A 22,391-nucleotide genomic window follows, 5' to 3' on the forward strand; every position below is an offset into this window, starting at 1 on the left:
TGGGATTTTCTATGGCCGATGCCAAAATCTGATAAACAAATGACACGCACAATCACTTACATGACCATTTATTGCACCTTTCTCTCCAGTTTACATTATTTTATATCCAATGCTAAATATGAATTAAAATAATGTTGCATAAACCAGAGGTATACAAGTGGCTGATTGTATGAAGTGATGTTTTTCATTACCCCAGAATGAGCCTTTCACAAAGGCCACCATGTTCGTTTTTTTTACAGCAGCCCACATTGATTAGTTTAATCATCTTTTCAGTTTTCATGCTAAACCACATATTCTCCAACCAACAGCAGAGGGAAATTCAGCTGAAACACACAACCTTAATTTTTTATTATAATAATAATAACAACAAAATATTTGCTTACAATTATCACACTATTAATGCCAATTATTATTATCACTAGTCATTTCTGCATGTTTTTTATCAAGTATAGATTATTAGATGCACGGTGGCCCCAAGATATTTGAGTTTGAGACTCCTGGTCTATACACAGCATATGGACACCCCGAGAACCAATATCTTTAGACCCGTACTAAAACTAAAACTAAAACTAAAACTAAAGCCATAGAATCAGTACATTGGTATTTTTGTACAAATGTGTTGCAAATGTAACATACATGCAACATCCTAATACTTGGGAAAGTCAGTTGAACTGATACTTGGTTAAAAATTGATCTTATTTGTTCTCATGGTCAACTCTTTGACAATGACACTCATCAAGTCATAACATTTCATACAATCATCATACATATAACACACATAGGGAATCTGGCACATTTGCAGTGTTTCCACCTGCTTGCAGTCAGCTCACACACATTTTTTGAGGACAAGCTTCTTGGTCAGAGTGTATTTAGGCTCTGGCATTTGTTTGTGGCTCAAATACTGTCCTTTGCCAACGTTCCTGTTCACACGAGTCAGAACAGTGAGGATGTCGTCCATCTCCTTGCTGCAAAGATCACATCAGAAACACATTATAAATATGTATATATCATCCAAGAGCTGCAGGTATATTTAAACACACCACATCATCTGACTCATCAAGCCTCTTCTTATATTTTATTATAAAAGGTGATTTTTAGTACATTTACTCATTTGTTTCATGCACAACAAGGCAAAACAGCTGAGAAAATCTCATAGTTATTGTACACATTACAGTATAATAATTAATAGTATAACAATTTGGTGCAACCGAACAGAAATGACGTCCATTTTCTCATAGTTGAGAACAAATGAACCTAATTCAGTCTTAACCCTTTGTTTTTAACTCTGTGTGGGGATGTGTCTCACCTTTCTGCTGAAATCATCAGTTGTGTACATAGCTCCTGGATGTAGATGGAGCCTTTGATAGTGTGTCGGAATGATCTGCACTCGGATACAGTGGCCATGCCCAGCAAGAAATCAGCATCCCAGGGGACTGTCTCACCCATCACAGGACCTGCGTCTTCCTCCAGGCTCTCTTTGACCATCTGCTCCTCCTCTCTTGGCTTTGGGGGGCATGGCAGGGCTCCTCCCTGGTAGTCACTTCCCTGACACGCCTGGATAAAGAACAGCTTGGGTTTCCCTGCCAGGGTGGAGGCTCTACTGCTGGTAAAAGGCTTCGTCAGATCTCGCAGGTAAACTGGCTTCTCATCAGTCCCAAAGATGCATCCCTTTTCTCCATGGGAGAGCACACACACCACCTGCAAGATCAAACATGTATTTTAGGTTTGCACCACAGCTCCATTTAACTTTAAAAATGAATGTCTTTTTTTTGATTGGTAGATTTAGATATATATTTTTTAAACAAAATATTCTGCCTTCTCTGCCAAGCTTCTGCAAATAAAATGTAGTAAAGCTAAGTTTATTTTCCTGGAACACATCTCAAGTTTTTCATAATCATTCATAAAGAAATCAGTGCAAAATCACATTTTACTTACAAATCTTGAAAGCATGAAATCAGACAATACTGCGAAAAACACAACCTACATTTCAATTTATCTGAGTTCACACATCAAACACAGAGACATTAAACCTGTCAGTCCGTGGTAAACTTCCTGAACATAACTGTGTAGACAGGGATTATTGTGTTCAAATTATATGTGACTAAAGGTTTGACTATATGACTATTATTTATGAGGCAGTATTTTTAATTTTTTGAATTTGACATATTATCCCTGTGTCTGCAAGGGTTTTCTCTGGGTTCTCTGGGTATGGATGGATAATTTTGGTTTCCACATGTCATTAATTGACCATTTATTCTTTATATGTGACAAACATTGTTACTAATCTCCTGAATATCATAAAATAAGCTGTTCTAAACCAAAAAATACATTTGTTCAAATATAGTTGAGTTCATGTCATTTGACCATGAATGACCATGTGAAACTTCTCAGTGAAAAATCTTATATGCAAGGAATAACTGACGGTAATCCTCCCCCAACAGTGTGTGCTATTACTCACCAAGGCATCTTGATCCAAAAAATTATTTTTGCCCAGCTCCGTTAGTTGATGTCGTATGGCGTCAGCAGTCAAGTTGTCATGAATCACCACTTTGAAGCCAAGGTATGTGAACACTGAGCGCAGAGCCCCTGCATCACATGAAAGGGAAACCAGTTTTTTTATATATATATTATACATGTAAAACATAATCAAGTAGCGGACTGCTGACATGGATGTTCGAATGAAATATACACGTACTTGCATCCTCCTCAGTTCCTGCTCTTTTTCTTAGCTCGTGTCCGTTGAATTCCTCATTGTTGATGATAACACACTGACCACGAGGGTTATGATCCAGGCGATAGTACTCCGTCTACAACCACACAGACAAATCAAACGCAGTTGTATTTTGCTAAATGAGTGAGCAAACGTATGAGCCTTGTTTGTGTGAGCGGTTACCTCGTCAGGAAAAGAGGATGCCTCCCGAGTTGGTTCTGCATCCAAGGATGGCTTCCGAGTTGGTTCTGCATCCAAGAATGGCTTCCGACTTGGTTCTGCATCCGAGGCAATATTCTCTCCAAGCCCTAAAGCTTACATTAAAAACAGTGGGGAATTAAACCTCTTACATGTGTATGCCAAAAACTGACAGTGTGAAAGTGAGTATCCATAAAGTAGAGACGAAGAGGTGTTGGGTTCTGGAGCTGCAGGACCAACACTTTTAACCATCGAGTTTCCATCAACCTGTTTTTATTTTCAATATGTGCACACAAACACCTGAATAAAAACACAGACAATTATAATACAATCTAGAAATATCACTGAAAAACTAAAAATCTGACTAAAATGTCCCTCTCGCTTCCTGCTGTGCTGAAAAGTGTAAATGGTGGATACAGCGAGTGAGAGGAGGATTTAATGAGTGTAACTAAATGAATGGTTAAAGTTTAATTACAAATGCTTACCAATGCACTGAGTCTCGGGTATGGAAAAAACAGGCTGCATGGGCTGAGAGGTGTTCTCCACCCTCTTTGAAAACAAAAAGACAAAAAAACAGTCACAATAAAGCTAATCACTGATTGATCACAGAGTTTAAACTGTAAAAAAAACCAAAAAAAAAACAGCCTCACCTGGTAATCCATGCTGACATGAGGAGACGATCTCATCTGATCCTGTGGATTTACTTCTGCAAAGATAACAGGTGCAAGATGGAATTCATAATAATACATTTAAATGTGTATGTGTGTGTGTGTCTCATACCGTCTTTGTGGCGCTGGACAGTCATCGCCAGTTGTTGATCAAATTGTCGTAGTGCTTCCAGCAGCTCATGGAGATAGTTGTCGGCAAGGAAACCAGCCTGTTCCATTTTAACAAATAAATCCAGTGCTGTCTGCAAATTCAGAGAAAACACTTAGATCTAGAAATCACTTCAAGCTCACTGGTAACTCATGACTAAAAATACTGTATGCACTTTATTGTACTGTAAGATTGGGGCTGTAAGAACTGAACAAATTGGGACTTTTCTGACAGATATTGCGACTGCATTTTAGCTTCAACATTCACTGTGGGATAGATTTAAAACATAGTGAAGCATTACCACATGACATCATCCAAATATTAGCAAGAATGACAACTTAAGTGATGAATTGTTGCAGCATGTTTTTTGTTTTTTAAATTAACACCGAATATTGTTGGATTGCATGAAAGTCAGTGTGTCGTGACTTGGTATGCGACTTTGGGTGTGTGTTCTCACATCGCTGGCCTCTATTTCTCTTTTGTACAGCCTGTCGCTGAACAAAAACTTCAACCTTTCCAGATTCTCCAGAGTCATGTTTTCATATAGTTGGTACAGCATCACCCTGAAAGAAAGAACAGAGAACAAGACAACAGAAATTAGTGTAATTTAACCCGTGCCACACATTTCAGTAAATTTTGTACTGCTTCTACCTGTATGGTGACAGTGTAGGACTTGAATCTGTTTCTTCTGGTTGTCGGCTGTCGGTCTCTAGGAGGTTGAGAAGATCTGCTCGATGGATCGTGTTGAGCAGCTGATGAAGGAAGAAATGATTTTCCAGCAGACCCCTTTCCTCTAGTCTTAAGAACAGGTCTTTGGCATCTCTGATCTGGAACAGAGCAACCAAGAAATAACAGTTTACAAACTCATGTGAGAAGAAAAAACAAATGCAAAACAACACACGGTTATTGTCGTCAATGAAGAGAAATCCTTTTATATAATAAATTGGTATCTCCATGGAAAGTAGGGCTGATTGATTTGGGTGATATAGGCATTTAAGTCAATCTTTAGCTCAATATTTACTGTGTTATAGACTTAAAACAAGATGGGGCATTACCACACGAGACACCATCCATGCAAATTGCATTATTTCAAATGATTTATAAGCCCTTTGCACAACAACCATTTTGACAAATCACAGTAAGAAAAAGTAAATGGTGTATATAATTAAATGAATGATGACTAAGTTCCATTTTCCTTCCTTAATTTTAGGGTGCATGCTGTTCATTGCATATTAGTATAAAATTACCTATTATGTCATACAGTATAGCAGTACCTCCACGGTCCACCAGGGGGCCACAGCATACAGACAGTATACAGTATATCATTTAGAATACATGGAGCTCACCCTCTCCAGACGTTTTTTGTTGACAAAATCGAGACACAGGAAGCGAAGTGCCGCCACCTCCAAGGAGTCCAGCTCCTCGTCAATGCGGGAAAGCGTCTGTCTGTCCATCACTGACCCCGTCTATACCGGCACAGCTCTGATGCAAAGTGTCAAAGTGTTCTACAGGCAGACGTTTTCTGAGAACTGAGGGGAAAAGAAATCCAAAATACAGCAGAGATGGAAATTAAGTCAGAATGTTCTGGAAACGCGAAATAAAAGATTTTAAAAATCCACTCCTCACATAAAGGCAACAGATGGTAAAGTAAAAAAGTAAAGTTATGCCTTACTTTGCTTCTTTTTTTTCTCTCTACCATTTCATACAAATTAGATTATTTACATAGCAACATACCATATTTTCACACAGAAATGCATTAAATGCTTGAGTTAAAATATCTTAATTACCAAGTATCTTATTGTGGAACAATCTTAAAAGTATATAAGTAAAAAACAAACAAACTAGTTTGTTAGATCATTGATAAAGGCAACTTATTCTGACACTCATTACTCTTGTTTTGATGTGTTGCACTGATGTTTAGGGCTGCAACAATTACTTGATTAATCGATTACTAAATTGATTGTCAACTATTTTGATAATCAATTAAGCAGTTTGAGTGGGTTTTTGGGGGGGCACCGGAGAGCAATCTCGCCTAGGGCACAAAATTAGGTAGAGCCGGCCCTGCTCTAGACACAGTTCTAAGAAAGTTATTAGGTCGGTGTTTTCCAAGCTGACGTCATCAAATTATTTCACAATCTACATATTCACTTGACTATTTACCAAGGAACAAACAACATTTTCACTCGGAGGAAAACTTTTCTTTTGTTTTTGTATCAAAACGATTCACGATGAGTGTAGTCATGTTGATATTGTTAGTAATGGAACTTTGGGCACTTGACTTCTTCATGTGCTAGTTAACAAGGTGGCGTTGCAGTGACGCCATCACATAATAAGGCACTTACACATTCCTTTACATTTACATAGTAAACACAAGCTTGGCACTGGCTGAGTCAGCCGTGTTTAACAGGAAGAACTATTAATGTTTTAAAAAAGACAAAAACTTACTTACTTCTTGATTAAAATAAACAAAATTTACTCAGGCACGTCGTAACACTGAAGCGGTTTAACGTCACAACACGACACAACCGTCCAACTATATCTGAGGCTAAGTTGTGAGCTCACAGAGTAAACTTTATACTTACAACTTGGACTCGTCTGTCAGTTCACGTCCAGAAAGCAACTCGTTTTCTTTTATTCTGATAAACAAACAAACTATTGCACTATTTTAGGACGGTGTTTTCCTTGAATGTAACTTCCCGGGGTCGTCGAAGTAACTTTACTTTCATTTTCAGAAGGAAGAAGATAGGTTTTTTTTTTGTTGGTTTGTTTTATCGCTGGGAGACATGGTTTCCGATTTCCTTCAAAATAAAACGGACAATATTTCTTGTACGGACAATAAATACTTACATTGGTTTGGAGACTGAACTAAAGCTCAAACCTTTACTTTTTGGAGAAGGCTACTACACTTTTCACGATACAACAAGCGTTTTTGCTATTATTTAGCTACATTGTAGACTTTTATTTTTTAAAGACCATTTGACCTAATAAATCCAGGCGTAGCTTGCCCAGACAAGTACTAAACCGAACCCAATCAACAGACACTGTTCCAAACAAACCACTTTATTTAGATTTACATTACAGGTCAGGTCTATCCTTCACCTTCATCATATTGACCTGAAATATCCAGTGTGTAACATTCAGTAAGGATTTAGTGCAAATTCTGGTTTCACAGAATTTCAAAATAAGCATTTGTGTGGCAACAGAACGTGAGTTTGAGACCTCTGCTTTAGTGGCAGGAAATGGTAAAATACTTCACAATGGAAGAAGAATAACATCCATTCTGATATGCTGAGGTATCTATAGTTCCCTGGCATGCTTTGGTAAGAGAGTGACAAGATCTCAGTCTGCAGTGTTACCACTAGATGTCACTTGTTACACATTGGACCTTTAAGTTTCATGACAAGATCACACAGCTCAGGTCAGGTCTCATGTTGTTCTTTATCGCCACCAAATTTCCTTTAATACCACTAGCCATCTTTCACTAAGAATAAAAAAAACTAGAGCAGTTTCTAAACTTCAACGTGAGTTAAAGTGATGAATCAACAACCCATTGTGACAGACTGTATTGTGCTTGGAAGATGTGCGTGTTTCTTCAGAGTGATGATGATGATTTCAGGTTTGATTCTGGTGGACGGCGCGAGGCGAATGGGAGGAAGTAATCCCGGGCAAATCGGAAGACATCATCTGGTTTTCTTAGCAACAAGAACTGCAGGAAGTCGGATATGAGGGCACGGACCTCTGGGTGCTTTCTCAGGTACGAGGCGTTATCAGCCTTCAGCTCCTCCTGCCACAGAAGGACATTGTGTTTGAAAAGGCATGTGATTGTTGTGGCACAAACAGTCTGAATAACAGTTTCACCTTTCTGTCCAGGAACTTGGAACGCATCTGCATGTCTGCTTCCCAATCCAGGGGGATCTTCTCAAAACCTAACGTACACACACACACACACAGGAACAGAATTTTTGAATCTGTTTCATAACATAATGTTCAAATGTGTGTATGAGTGTGTGAATGATTACCCTTTTCTTGCTGTGATGGCAGCTGCAGTAGCCTCATGGTAACTGGTGATGCCACTTGTTGTCGGCTGGCCAAGTGCCTGAACATAAATATTATTAATATTCTTGCAAAAATGATTTTAGAGCATCTTGTTTTAAATGCAAGGATCTTAATTTGTCCCTCACACTTATGATAAATAAATATAGGTAACAAATTGTTGTCCATTATATGTCATGCAGCCCCAACAACCAGTATAGTTGCAAACACTAAAAGAACTGTAAAAGTGTAATAGACAATATTATCCATATTGAGATAGTGGTTCGACAAGAACCTATAAGAACGTACCCATCATCTAGGAAGTGGAAGTGCCAGGCAGTGGGTCTGTCCTCCACAGAGTGAACTGCCCTCTCTATCCCATACACCTCGACAGTCTCACCCCCCACGTCCATCTGTCTCACACCCAGCTCACTCTGAAGACAGACAGAAAGATCATCCAGATTTACTCTTCAAAAAAAGACGTCTTACTTACTGACAGTGCATACTTACAAAGGTGGAGTGGAACATGTCTAATCCCTGGTCGAAGGAGATGAAGGTCATGTTTTCTGGCACCTTCCTCCTCAGAGCAACGAGGCGCATGAGCACCAGGAGGGAGCCCTCTGTGACGAGGCCTTCGAGGACAGACATGGGATAGGAAACACTCTCCTTCGTCACCTCCTGTGAGCACACAATCACATACAGAAAGGATTGCTAAAACACCTTTTGAAATTTTCTTCACATAGCCACCAATAGATATAATCCTCTGGGAAATCAAGTGTCTGTAGCCCACATAATACTGTAATAATCATAACAAATCCTTATGCTGTGACCAAATGAATTAATTCGCTGGCAAACCTGTTACTCACCAACCTGCCCACCTGTGTAGGTCCATACTGACATGTTTGGTGTTTTCTTACAGGTGATTCAGACATGATATATTAACCGCACGGCTTCTAGCAGTTACCACGTGTTTTACAATTCCGAATCTCACTAAGAATCTCAGGAGTTAATTCTGGCTTTTAAACTGTATTTACTTAATTGTAATTGACTTACTTTATTTACTTAAACTTAATATACTTCATTTACCTAATGGGTATATTCCGACATGATGAGGATTTTAATTAATAACATTAAAATGCGTTTCAGAAACTAATTATGAACTTAAACCTCATGTTAAAAACATGATGACAAACATCTTAGTCAGTTGTTGTTGTGAGTATTGTGAGCTTTACAACACAAGCCATCTGATTGAACTTTAATATTATAGTTTCAGGCACTTATCTTTCACAGCATAGTGTTCCTTTTCTCACCTCTCCAACGGTAATAACTTTATCGATCACCATCTGCCCGTCACACTGCACCATGTGACACCTCTTCTCCAAACTGTGGCCTTCAAGCTGAAGAAATGCATTTAAATCACAAAGTGGTGCAAGACCATGCAAAACAGAAGTGGCACATTAGAGAACAATGTTTCTACTTATGTAAAAGCTGATGTCAGTGTATGTGGAAAGCTGACAATGACTCACTTTGACATACTCATAGTAATCTTCCTCCAGCAACTCCAGGTTCGTGGTCAGATAGGCTTAAATTGCAGAAGAGGCGAAGGATATGAAAGGTAGGCACAGAGTTGCTATAAAAGGATAAAACAGTGCAGATTAAGAGATCAAGACAGTCCCTGTCACCTGTCACTGTTGTCCCACAGGGGGAGTTGTCGATGGCTCCTTGGCTCTGAGCGTGCAGCAGCACACAGGTCTGCTGGAATCTAAAGGCAAACTCTACCGTCACACTGAACCTCCCCAGCCTTCTGCCACTCTCAGACACAGTCACCAGAGAGTCAGGAAACACACACTTCAGCAGCTCTGCAGGCTCTGAGGAAAGAGGGGAGTTAGTGTCTGTCGACTTGCATTGGCTCACACCTTTGTTGAATTGATATTTAGCTTGAAGGATGTATTGTTTCACAAATTGTAATTTAAACCAGTAGGGGCAGACCTTTATTTTAACGATATCTACCTCCTATAACAGAAACGCTACAAAAAACATTGTGTCAAAAAAATGTCAATGCTGGACATTTAATTAGAAATTTCCAAACCCACCCAGTCTTGTCCAAAATGTATGGATTTTTTTTTATTTTTTTAATAGCAAATCGAATTTGGGAATTTTTTCGATAAAAAAATGTCAATTCTGGACTTTTAATTTGAAATTTGTCAAAAACTGTACAGTAAGTGTCTGATTTTAAGTATGTTAGTAGTCATAAATGTCCTGAACACAAACCAGCCAGTCTTGTCCAGAGTGGGGACTTGGGACTTGGGGAAGATGGGGCCTTATCATGTTATGTCCTAGGCCCCCTAGACTGGGGCATAACAACTTATGGAAAAAAATGTTTTGATATCAAATCAAATTTGGGAATTGTTTTGATAAAAAATGTCGATGTTGGACTTTTAATTTTAAATTTCTCAAAAAAACAACAACTGTACGTTAAAGTCTGTTTATGTCTTTATACACTTTATACACAAAAGCCAGTTTGAAGGTCTCTGACACTCATAGCTGTATTTTCATTATTTTTCCTATTCGTATGTGTGCTTTCAAACGTACACTCAGATAGAGTGGGCTCACGGTTTTATTTTGAAACTTTTCTGATTCTTCGGTTCGTGCTTATTTTACCGTAAAGTCCTCTGTAAGGAGGGTATTTAAATTCAGCGTCACGTCCCTCTAAAAACGCCCCCCTCCAAAATAATGGATACAACTAGGAATTCGAAAACTGTTATTTATATTTGTGATGAAGCACATGTGTTGACTCTCAGTCTCTTGTTAATTAACTACAGACTTCACCTTATGAACTGACAACTCACTCACCGAGACTGGACATGAATGTGACGGCTTCATCAGAAGCTTTCAGCAGCAGCTGTCCTCCGTGGCCGCGTCCTTCACTCTCCACTAAAGCCGCGGCACCAAACTCACCTTCCGGTGGGGCTCCCGCCATCGTTCGTCTACGTAGTTGAAACAGATTTACAGGCTTTCCATTTGCTGCGACATGTAGCGTAATTGTACAATTATATATGTATTTTTTTCTTCAACACGAACAGTTTTACCAGCGGGACTTCCTGCCACAGGGTCCTCAGATACGGAGAAGACGAACGAGTGAAAGTTGTCATGACAACGACGCCACAGTTAAGTACCGTAAATACGCTCGCGTGTGCGCAGCCGGATCAGGAAGCAAGCTACTATTTTTTTTGTTTTTAACACAGACTACATTTTGGACACCCGTCAAAAATGTCGTTGGGTGCAGGACTTGTGCTGGTAAACTAGTGACATTTGGGTGGATTGAACCTTTAAAACTTGAAGTATTTAAACAAAGTGGTATTTTGGTCGAATCACAATTTAAAAGAGACTGACTTATAAGCCCCTCCCACTCCCTGAACACCTGCACCTAACACCTGCATTATAAAAGCAGAAAACCTGGATTGAACATTTAAAACTTGAAGTATTTAGACAAAGTGGTATTTTGGTGGAGGGTAAGGGTTCATCAGCCGCACCCACTTCCTGTCCCCCCCCTTGCAAACACCAGTTTCTAATACCTGCATTATAAAGGCACCAAAATGTATGTCATCCAAAAAGTCACTAAAATTACATTTTTGGTGTCATTTTGGACGACATATTAAACTATGACATTTTGGTCAAATTTTGGACGACAAACTTAACTATGGCATTTTGGTGACTTTGTGGACAACATACTAAACTATGACATTTTGGGTGATTTTGGACAACATACTATACTATGACTTTTTTGAGTGATTTTGGACGACACACTATACTATGACTTTTTATACCGATTTTGGACAACATACCGTACTATGACTTTTTTGAGTGATTTTGGACAACATACTATACTATGACTTTTTTTGTCAAATTTTTATGACATACTATACTATGACTTTTTTGAGTGATTTTGGACGACATACTATACTATGACTTTTTTGAGTGAATTTGGACGACATACTATAGTATGACTTTTTTGAGTGATTTTGGACGATATAATATACTATGACTTTTTTTAAATGATTTTGGACGACATACTATACTATGACTTGTTATACTGATTTTGGACAACATACTATAATATGACTTTTTTGAGTGATTTTGGACGACATACTATACTATGACTTTTTTTGTCCAATGTTGGACGACATACTATATACTATGACTTTTTTGACTGATTTTGGAAGACATACTATACTATGGCTTTTTTGACCAATTTTGGACAACATACTATACTATGGCTTTTTTGACCAATTTTGGATGACATACTATACTATAACTTTTTATACCAATTTTGGACGACATACTATACTATGGCTTTTTTGACCAATTTTGGACAACATACTATACTATGGCTTTTTTGACCAATTTTGGACGACATACTATACTATGGCTTTTTTGACCAATTTTGGACGACATACTATACTATGACTTTTTATACCAATTTTGGATGACATACTATACTATGACTTTTTTGAGTGATTTTGGACAACATACTATACAATGACTTATTTGAGTGATTTTGGATGACATACTATTCTATAACTTTTTATACAAATTTTGGACGACATACTATACTATGGCTTTTTTGACCAATTTTGGACAACATACTATACTATGGCTTTTTTGACCAATTTTGGACGACATACTATACTATGGCTTTTTTGACCAATTTTGGACAACATACTATACTATGACTTTTTTTGTCAAATTCTGGACGACATACTATACTATGACTTTTTTGAGTGATTTTGGACGACATACTATACTATGACTTTTTATACCAATTTTGGAGGACATACTATACTATGACTTTTTATACCAAGTTTGGATGACATACTATACTATGATTTTTTGAGTGATTTTGGACAACATACAAAACTATGACTTTTTGAGTGATTTTGGACAACATACTATTCTTTGACTTTTTATACCAATTTTGGACGACATACTATACTATGACTTTTTATACCAATTTTGGACGACATACTATACTATTACTTTTTATACCAATTTTGGACGACTTACTGTACTATGACTTTTTTTGTCAAATTTTGGACGACATACTATACTATGACTTTTTTCTAGTGATTTTGGACGACATACTATACTATGACTTTTTTGAGAGATTTTGGACGACATACTATACTATGGTTTTTTGACCGATTTTAGATGACATACTATACTATGACTTTTTTGAGTGATTTTGGACGACATACAAAACTATGACTTTTTGACCAACATACTATACTATGACTTTTTTGAGTGATTTTGGACGACATACTATACTTTGACTTTTTATACCAATTTTGGACGACATACTATACTATGACTTTTTTGAGTGATTTTGGACGACATACTATACTATGACTTTTTCAACAGATTTTGGACGACATACTATGCTATGACTTTTTTGAGTGATTTAGGACAACATACTATACTATGACTTTTGAATGATTTTGCACGACATACTATACTATGACTTTTTTGAGTGATTTTGCACGACTTACTACACGATGAATTTTTTGGACAACATACTAAACTGTTACAGGGCTGTTGTAGATGAGGCTTGAACCCACAACCCTTGGCGGTGGAGGCAAGTGTTTTCCCCATTCACCACAGGGACTTGCTGTTGATGTGACACATGAGGTTTTTGTTACATTGTGGACGACATACTATACAATGACTTTTTATACCGATTTTGGACGACATACTATAATATGACTTTTTTTGGTCAAATTGTGGACGACATACTATACTATGACTTTTTTGAGTGATTTTGGACGACATACTATACTATGACTTTTTTGAGTGATTTTGGACGACATACTAACCAATGACATTTTTGTCAAATTTTGGATGACATACTAAACTATGACATTTAGGTCACATTTTGGACGACATACTAAAACCATGACATTTTTGTCAAGTTTTGGACAACATACTAAACTATGACTTTTTGACTGATTTTGGACGACATACTAAACTGTAACAGGGCTGTTGTAGATGAGGCTTGAACCCACAACCCTTGGCATTGGAGGCAAGTGTTTTCCCCATTCACCACAGGGACTTGCTGTTGATGTGACACATGAGGTTTTTGTTACATTGTGGACGACATACTATACTATGACTTTTTATACAGATTTTGGACGACATACTATAATATGACTTTTTTGTCAAATTTTGGACGACATACTATACTATGACTTTTTGACCGATTTTGGACGACATACAAAACTGTGATTTTGCACGACATACTATACTATGACTTTTTTGAGGGATTTTGGACGACATACTGTACTATGACTTTTTTTGTCAAATTTTGGACGACATACTATACTATGACTTTTTTCTAGTGATTTTGGACGACATACTATACTATGACTTTTTATACCAATTTTGGACGACATACTATACTATGACTTTTTATACCAATTTTGGATGACATACTATACTATGACTTTTTTGAGTGATTTTGGACAACATACTATACAATTACTTATTTGAGTGATTTTGGATGACAAACTATACTATGACTTTTTATACCAATTTTGGACGACATACTATACTATGACTTTTTTGAGTGATTTTGGACGACATACTATACTATGGCTTTTTTGACCAATTTTGGACAACATACTATACTATGACTTTTTTTGTCAAATTTTGGACGACATACTATACTATGACTTTTTTGAGTGATTTTGGACGACATACTATACTTTGACTTTTTATACCAATTTTGGACGACATACTATACTAGGACTTTTTTGAGTGATTTTGGACGACATACTATACTATGACTTTTTTGACCGATTTTGGACGACATACTATACTATGACTTTTTCAACAGATTTTGGACGACATACAAAACTATGACTTTTTTGAGTGATTTTGCACGACTTACTAACCAATGACATTTTTGTCAAATTTTGGATGACATACTATACTATGACTTTTTATACAGATTTTGGACGACATACTATAATATGACTTTTTTTTGTCAAATTTCGGACGACATACTATACTATGACTTTTTTAAGAGATTTTGGACAACATACTATAATATGACTTTTTTGTCAAATTTTGGACGACATACTATACTATGACTTTTTGAACGATTTTGGACGACATACAAAACTATGACTTTTTGAGTGATTTTGCATGACATACTATACTATGACTTTTTTGAGTGATTTTGGACGACACACTATACTATGACTTTTTTGAGTGATTTTGGACGACATACAAAACTATGATTTTTTGAGTGATTTTGCACGACTTACTATACTATGATTGTTTTGTCAAATTTTGGACAACATACTAAACTGTAACAGGGATGTTGTAGATGAGGCTTGAACCCACAACCCTTGGCATTGGAGGCAAGTGTTTTCCCCATTCACCACAGGGACTTGCTGTTGATGTGACACATGAGGTTTTTGTTACATTGTGGACGACATACTATACTATGACTTTTTATACCGATTTTGGACGACATACTATAATATGACTTTTTCTGTCAAATTTTGGACGACATACTATACTATGACTTTTTTGAGTGATTTTGGACGACATACAAAACTATGACTTTTTGAGTGATTGTGGATGACATACTATACTACGACTTTTTTTAGTGATTTTGGACGACATACTATACTATGACTTTTTTGAGAGATTTTGGACGACATACTATAATATGACTTTTTTGTCAAATTTTGGACGACATACTATACTATGACTTTTTGAACGATTTTGGACGACAAACAAAACTATGACTTTTTGAGCGATTTTGCATGACATACTATACTATGACTTTTTTGAGTGATTTTGGACGACATATAAAACTATGACTTTTTGACCGATTTTGGACGACATACTATACTATGACTTTTTTGAGTGATTTTGGACGACATACTATACTATGACTTTTTTGAGTGATTTTGGACGACATACAAAACTATGATTTTTTGAGTGATTTTGCACGACTTACTATACTATGATTGTTTTGTCAAATTTTGGATAACATACTAAACTGTAACAGGGATGTTGTAGATGAGGCTTGAACCCACAACCCTTGGCATTGGAGGCAAGTGTTTTCCCCATTCACCACAGGGACTTGCTGTTGATGTGACACATGAGGTTTTTGTTACATTGTGGACGACATACTATACTATGACTTTTTATACCGATTTTGGACGACATACTATACTATGACTTTTTTGAGTGATTTTGGACGACATACAAAACTATGACTTTTTGAGTGATTGTGGATGACATACTATACTACGACTTTTTTTAGTGATTTTGGACGACATACTATACTATGACTTTTTTGAGAGATTTTGGACGACATACTATAATATGACTTTTTTGTCAAATTTTGGACGACATACTATACTATGACTTTTTGAACGATTTTGGACGACAAACAAAACTATGACTTTTTGAGCGATTTTGCATGACATACTATACTATGACTTTTTTGAGTGATTTTGGACGACATACAAAACTATGACTTTTTGACCGATTTTGGACGACATACTATACTATGACTTTTTTGAGTGATTTTGGACGACATACTATACTATGACTTTTTTGAGTGATTTTGGACGACACACTATACTATGACTTTTTTGAGTGATTTTGGAAGACATACAAAACTATGACTTTTTTGAGTGATTTTGCACGACTTACTATACTATGATTGTTTTGTCAAATTTTGGACAACATACTAAACTGTAACAGGGATGTTGTAGATGAGGCTTGAACCCACAACCCTTGGCATTGGAGGCAAGTGTTTTCCCCATTCACCACAGGGACTTGCTGTTGATGTGACACATGAGGTTTTTGTTACATTGTGGACGACATACTATACTATGACTTTTTATACCGATTTTGGACGACATACTTTAATATGACTTTTTCTGTCAAATTTTGGACGACATACTATACTATGACTTTTTTGAGTGATTTTGGACGACATACAAAACTATGACTTTTTGAGTGATTGTGGATGACATACTATACTACGACTTTTTTTTAGTGATTTTGGACGACATACTATACTATGACTTTTTTGAGAGATTTTGGACGACATACAAAAGTATGACTTTTTGGACGACATACTAAACTGTAACAGGGCTGTTGTAGATGAGGCTTGAACCTTGACCCTTGGCATTGGAGGTAAGTGTTTTCCCCCATTCACCACATGGACATGCTGTTGTTGTGACACATGAGGTTTTTGTTACATTGTGGACGACATACTATACTATGACTTTTTTTACCGATTTTGGACGACATACTATAATATGACTTTTTTTTGTCAAATTTTGGACGACATACTATACTATGACTTTTTTGAGAGATTTTGGACGACATACTATAATATGACTTTTTTTAGTGATTTTGTACAACATACTATACTATGACTTTTTTGAGTGATTGTGGACGACATACAAAACTATGACTTTTTGAGTGATTTTTGATGACATACTATACTATGAGTTTTTTGAGTGATTTTGGACAACATACTATACTATGACTTTTTGAGTGATTTTGCACGACTTACTAAACAATGACATTTTTTTAAAATTTTGGATGACATACTAAACTACGACATTTTGGACGACATACTAAACTATGACATTTTTTTTAAATTTTGGATGACATACTTAACTACGACATTTTGGTCACATTTTGGACGACATACTAATCTATGACTTTTTGACTGATTTTGGACGACATACTATATTATGACTATTTTGAGTGATTTTGGACGACATACTATACTATGACTTTTTGAGTGATTTTGCACGACATACTATACTATGACTTTTTTGAGTGATTTTGCACGACTTACTAAACAATGACATTTTTTTTAAATTTTGGATGACATACTAAACTACGACATTTTGGTCACATTTTGGACGACATACTATACTATGACATTTTTTTTAAATTTTGGATGACATACTAAACTACGACATTTCGGTCACATTTTGGACGACATACTAATCTATGACTTTTTGACTGATTTTGGACGACATACTATATTATGACTATTTTGAGTGATTTTGGACGACATACTATACTATGACATTTGTGAGTGATTTTGGACAACATACTATACTATGACTTTTTTGAGTGATTTTGGACGACATACAAAACTACGACATTTTGGTCACATTTTGGACGACATACTATACTATGACTTTTTTGAGTGATTTTGGACGACATACAAAACTATGACTTTTTGACTGATTTTGGATGACATACTATACTATGACTTTTTTGAGTGATTTTGGACGACATACTATACTATGACTTTTGTGAGTGATTTTGGACAACATACTATACTATGACTTTTTTGAGTGATTTTGGACGACATACAAAACTATGACTTTTTGACCTATTTTGGACGACATACTATACTATGACTTTTGTGAGTGATTTTGGACAACATACTATACTATGACTTTTTTGAGTGATTTTGGACAACATACTATACTATGACTTTTTTGAGTGATTTTGCACGACTTACTAAACAATGACATTTTTTTTAAATTTTGGATGACATACTAAACTACGACATTTTGGTCACATTTTGGACGACATACTAATCTATGACTTTTTGACTGATTTTGGACGACATACTATATTATGACTATTTTGAGTGATTTTGGACGACAAATTATACTATGACCTTTTTATACCAATTTCGGACGACATATTATACTACTTTTTGATGATAGAGATAAAATTTCAGTTAGATAAAGTTAGTTTGTGAACATCAGGAGGCTTTCAGCAGTTCCCACATTTAAATTAGTCAGAAACGGGGTTGAATTGACAGAGAAAATTCAAAAATCACCCTGGTCTTGATTTTTCCAAAACTCCAAAGCAGATTTTTAACATGGGAGTTTTGACCAGAATTCTCTGCACTTTCAGGTGATTTTTAAGTAAAACTGCAAGTCATAAGAAAATGAAAACAACACACAATGAGAACTAGTGAATGCATTGCAGCAGCAGGCACTAATACATGTGTAGATTACAATATATGCTTGCACAGTAATGCATTATGCCTTGCAGCAGCAGGCACTAATCATGATGTTAAGAGATATTAAGTGATATGCGAAGAAATAATGATGATATATTAAGAGATATTAAGTCATAATCGTGATAGACTAAGTCATAATTATGATATACTAAGAGATACTAAGTCATAATTATGATATAAACTTAGTCATAATTACGAGTCAAATCTGCTGATATAATCATTACTCTGCAATGTTTACTGTTCACTGCTTTTTAAAAATGAACATGACTTTATTTTGAAACACTGAAAGACAAAGTCATTTGTACTATGAATGTTTACAAAGGCTCAGATTCTCCATTTAACTAATTTTTAATGGACACATTGTCTTTTATTTGTCTGTTATTTCTGTTGGTTTGTTTGCTCTTTTTTCACTACCTGTGTGAAAAATAACAATGAAAAAGGTTAAGTGTTTGTGTCAGCAAATGTTACATATTTTCTGAATATGTATTTTCAAATGCTCCATGGATTTGTTTTGTGTGGATAAGTAAACTTCATAAAAAATGTTTACGCTTAAATCTGTTTGTAAAACGGATAAATTACTTATTCAGTGGTGTACTCACCCCTGACCCTCATGCTGTGGACCTTATGTCTTGAGACAAGTCTGTGACACAGTATTTGAAGCTCAATTACTTAGTTTGACGATACAAAAATGAAATAAAAGATTCAGAAAGATAAATACATTTAAAAAATATTTTTCCTGTACATTCATAGTGACTTTGTAGAATCTTTGGAGACTAAGCTTCTGGTGACAGCACAAGTGTCTTCCTCAGGGTGAACCGAACCTCAGGCATCTGCTTTGCTGCCCCAGACTCCTTGGAACCCTCTTTCTGGCTTACGTCATTGTTCACATGGTGGAGGATGGTGGTGAGATCTTCACCCCTAAATCAAACACATTACACATTTTATAATTATTATCATTTTTGATGTCATAAAACCAAACCAAACTTAAATTTGAGCTTTTTTTCATTCACCTTGGACAACCCTCCTTTAACTGCTGACACACAGACTGGATGAACCAGCTCCCATCTACTTTGTGTCTAAATGATACATGATCCTCCACTGTCGCAATAGCGACCAAAACATCAGCTTCTTCAGGGAAGAACGGTGAAGCAGCATCAGCCTCCAGATCTTTCAGTGACACTCCTCGCTGTTTCTGACCACCCTGGCAGGCCTGGACCAGGAACACTTTAGGCTTGCCAGAGAGGGCTGATTGATCAGTCGCCTTGAAGGTTCTAGTAATTTGCTTAATGGAGAGAGGCTTCCGGTCAATACCAAAGACAACTTCCCTTTCTCCGTGGCTAAGAATACAGCAGATGAAGGCATCTCCATGCTTGGGAGCCTGCTGAAGCTCCACAAATCCAGTGCCGAGCCACTCCTTCACATCAAACTCCTGCAGCTGAGCGGGATCATCCAGAGAAGCAAAGCACCTCAGTGCTCGCTCCATCTGGTGCTGACTTTGGTCTTTGCACATCAGCACTCTAAAGCGCAGCCAGCTGAACACCTCTGCCAAACACTCTGCAGGACAGTAATTTAAAAACACAAAACAAACATGTTAATCAACAGTTATGTTAATGGTGTAGAACAGTGTGACTGCCTGTTCTGGGACATACGAGCATCTTTGTTGGTTCCACTTCTCGCTATGCCATCCGTGAAATTCTCGTTGTTTATGATCACACAGAGGCCGACAGGGTGGCTCTTCAGCTGGTAGTATTCCTCCTTAAAATGATGGAAACAATATTCAAAAAGAACGTTAATAAAGAGGTCATTGTTTCCTTTTGTTTAAATATGAATCATTACAATACTTCCCTATTTGCAAATATGTCTGCAGAGAACAAAACATTGTTTGTGATTATTTGAGGGAAAATAGTGGAATGAAGATCACATTTAAAGTGTCTTTAAAAAGCTGTACTAAATATGCTTACTCGTACATTATTGTGTATTCTGTGACTCAGTCCTGGCACCAGGATGAAGTGACTAATCAGGCTTTTAAGAATTGTGATGGAGCAACTTTTTTTTCATGCGAAATAAATCATTTTAACCATACAATATTTTCAAAGATAGATGTGCACTAACTTGAGAATACAAAAGCACATAACAGCCCTAGAAAAGTATTGTTTTGTACTGTGTGTTGGGAGTGACTTAGTGACAGTTTATGACATTTCTCAAAGATCCATTTCAGTACAACATAGTCCCTACAGCCCTATAGATCAGGGGTCTCAAACTTAAATGACCTAGGTGCCACTGTGTGTCTAGTTTGGTCAGTAAGGGGGAAAATTGAAATTGAAACATTGAAATAATAATATTTTTTGACGATAGTTCACATAATTACAAAATAATTAAGTGGCGGGTTTGAGATCTCTGCTATCGATGCATAAAGCCCGAACAGAGAGGGCAGAAAACACAACTTTGCAACCTTAAAGTCACCTGGCCCACTCTTACTAGGAAGTAAAGTCCTCACCCTTTTTAGCCTCTTGATTTCCGGTGTCAGGACATCTGAGGAGATCAGAGTGAAACAGAATTACAACTCCAAACATAAATGTTTCTGGTGGAAGCTTAACACTTCAGCATCGTGTGAAACTCTCAATATCTGTCATGCATGTTCCAAATGATGTGCTGTACGATGACATACCAAGTGAACATGCTTGGACAGACATGGGTAAAAGACAGGTGTCTTTCAGCTGCATGTTCTTCAGCTCTGGGTAAGTTGTCTCAACTTCTTTGTCTGTTTGCAGGAGGTGAAGGAAATCCCGGCAGACAGTCTCTCCTTTATTCATGATCTTATCCACAAGCTCAACGACGTGACCCTCTGTGTCTTCTTTGTTGATGCTCTTAAGGTTGTTGTACTCACGGCCAGTTATCAGGTTTTTCTCACAGACCTTGTTGAGGATTAGTCTGAAGTCTCCACACAGAGTCATCTGGATGTCTGTTTTGTTGCGCCTCAGAGTGTCTCTGGCTGACATTTTGAATCTGATTTTTTTTTTTTGGAGGATGGAGAAAACAACATTATTCAAAAGGACATCTGGACAAACCTTATTAATATAAACCTCAGTGATACTTTATAGAGTCAAACTGTGTATTTTTATAGAGACACTACATGTTAATTACCATGTATCTGAGCCATAAGGGAAAGAGATATTCATTTCAAATACATTTTAAAGTACATTCACTGCACATTTTAACATTACAAAGGAGTTCCGTGTAAAAATAAGCAGGGCTTCAAGGCAGATACTTGTTTCTGTACTGTATACATTTGTAACACGTTCAACAGACTGAGGTAACACAGTCCTATAGAGCTAATCTGAACACGTTTCTACGACAAAAATGCACAAAATTAATACTGTACGAACCTAGTTGTAGCAACGGTGGTACCGCAGGGGCTTTGTGTACTTTCGATCAGGAAGTCTTCCCGCCACATTGTCCTCGTGCACACCACCTAGTGGCTATTGGTGGTGATGTAAAAAGTTACCACCAAAAACACTGGTTTGGCGTTATTTTCTTACCACGAGC

At 36.8% G+C, this 22,391-nt stretch overlaps 3 protein-coding genes across 4 annotated transcripts; all 3 read right to left on the minus strand.

Moving 5' to 3' along the window:
• Positions 1 to 52: 52 nt before the first annotated feature.
• casp8 (caspase 8, apoptosis-related cysteine peptidase) lies at positions 53 to 6,472 on the minus strand. Its single transcript, XM_058651003.1, has 12 exons — positions 6,307 to 6,472; positions 5,071 to 5,253; positions 4,376 to 4,551; positions 4,182 to 4,287; positions 3,689 to 3,818; positions 3,559 to 3,614; positions 3,394 to 3,457; positions 2,894 to 3,024; positions 2,696 to 2,807; positions 2,459 to 2,586; positions 1,307 to 1,698; positions 53 to 965 (listed from the first exon to the last, which is right to left on the minus strand). The coding sequence occupies exons 2-12, from the start codon at positions 5,176 to 5,178 to the stop codon at positions 827 to 829; spliced, it is 1,542 nt and encodes a 513-aa protein (XP_058506986.1). The 5' UTR covers positions 5,179 to 5,253; positions 6,307 to 6,472; the 3' UTR covers positions 53 to 826.
• Positions 6,473 to 6,768: 296 nt separating this feature from the next.
• catip (ciliogenesis associated TTC17 interacting protein) lies at positions 6,769 to 19,616 on the minus strand. Of its 2 annotated transcripts, XM_058646301.1 has the most exons (11): positions 19,588 to 19,616; positions 19,445 to 19,485; positions 10,610 to 10,743; positions 9,439 to 9,624; positions 9,283 to 9,338; positions 9,067 to 9,153; positions 8,267 to 8,434; positions 8,066 to 8,190; positions 7,744 to 7,820; positions 7,583 to 7,650; positions 6,769 to 7,508 (listed from the first exon to the last, which is right to left on the minus strand). In XM_058646301.1, exons 3-11 carry the CDS (start codon positions 10,734 to 10,736, stop codon positions 7,317 to 7,319), a joined length of 1,086 nt encoding a protein of 361 aa, XP_058502284.1. In that variant the 5' UTR covers positions 10,737 to 10,743; positions 19,445 to 19,485; positions 19,588 to 19,616; the 3' UTR covers positions 6,769 to 7,316. The 2 variants fall into 2 exon arrangements, with proteins under 2 accessions (XP_058502284.1, XP_058502293.1); XM_058646310.1 differs by lacking the exons at positions 19,445 to 19,485; positions 19,588 to 19,616 and adding an exon at positions 10,846 to 10,884.
• LOC131470451 (caspase-8-like) lies at positions 19,073 to 22,329 on the minus strand. The gene is made up of 6 exons (XM_058646291.1): positions 22,232 to 22,329; positions 21,514 to 21,851; positions 21,343 to 21,377; positions 20,495 to 20,600; positions 19,856 to 20,399; positions 19,073 to 19,763 (listed from the first exon to the last, which is right to left on the minus strand). Exons 1-6 carry the CDS (start codon positions 22,297 to 22,299, stop codon positions 19,619 to 19,621), a joined length of 1,236 nt encoding a protein of 411 aa, XP_058502274.1. The 5' UTR covers positions 22,300 to 22,329; the 3' UTR covers positions 19,073 to 19,618.
• Positions 22,330 to 22,391: the final 62 nt, after the last annotated feature.

This window comes from Solea solea, chromosome 1 (assembly GCF_958295425.1).
Source record: "Solea solea chromosome 1, fSolSol10.1, whole genome shotgun sequence".
In the NCBI taxonomy this organism is placed as follows: Eukaryota; Metazoa; Chordata; class Actinopteri; order Pleuronectiformes; family Soleidae; genus Solea; species Solea solea.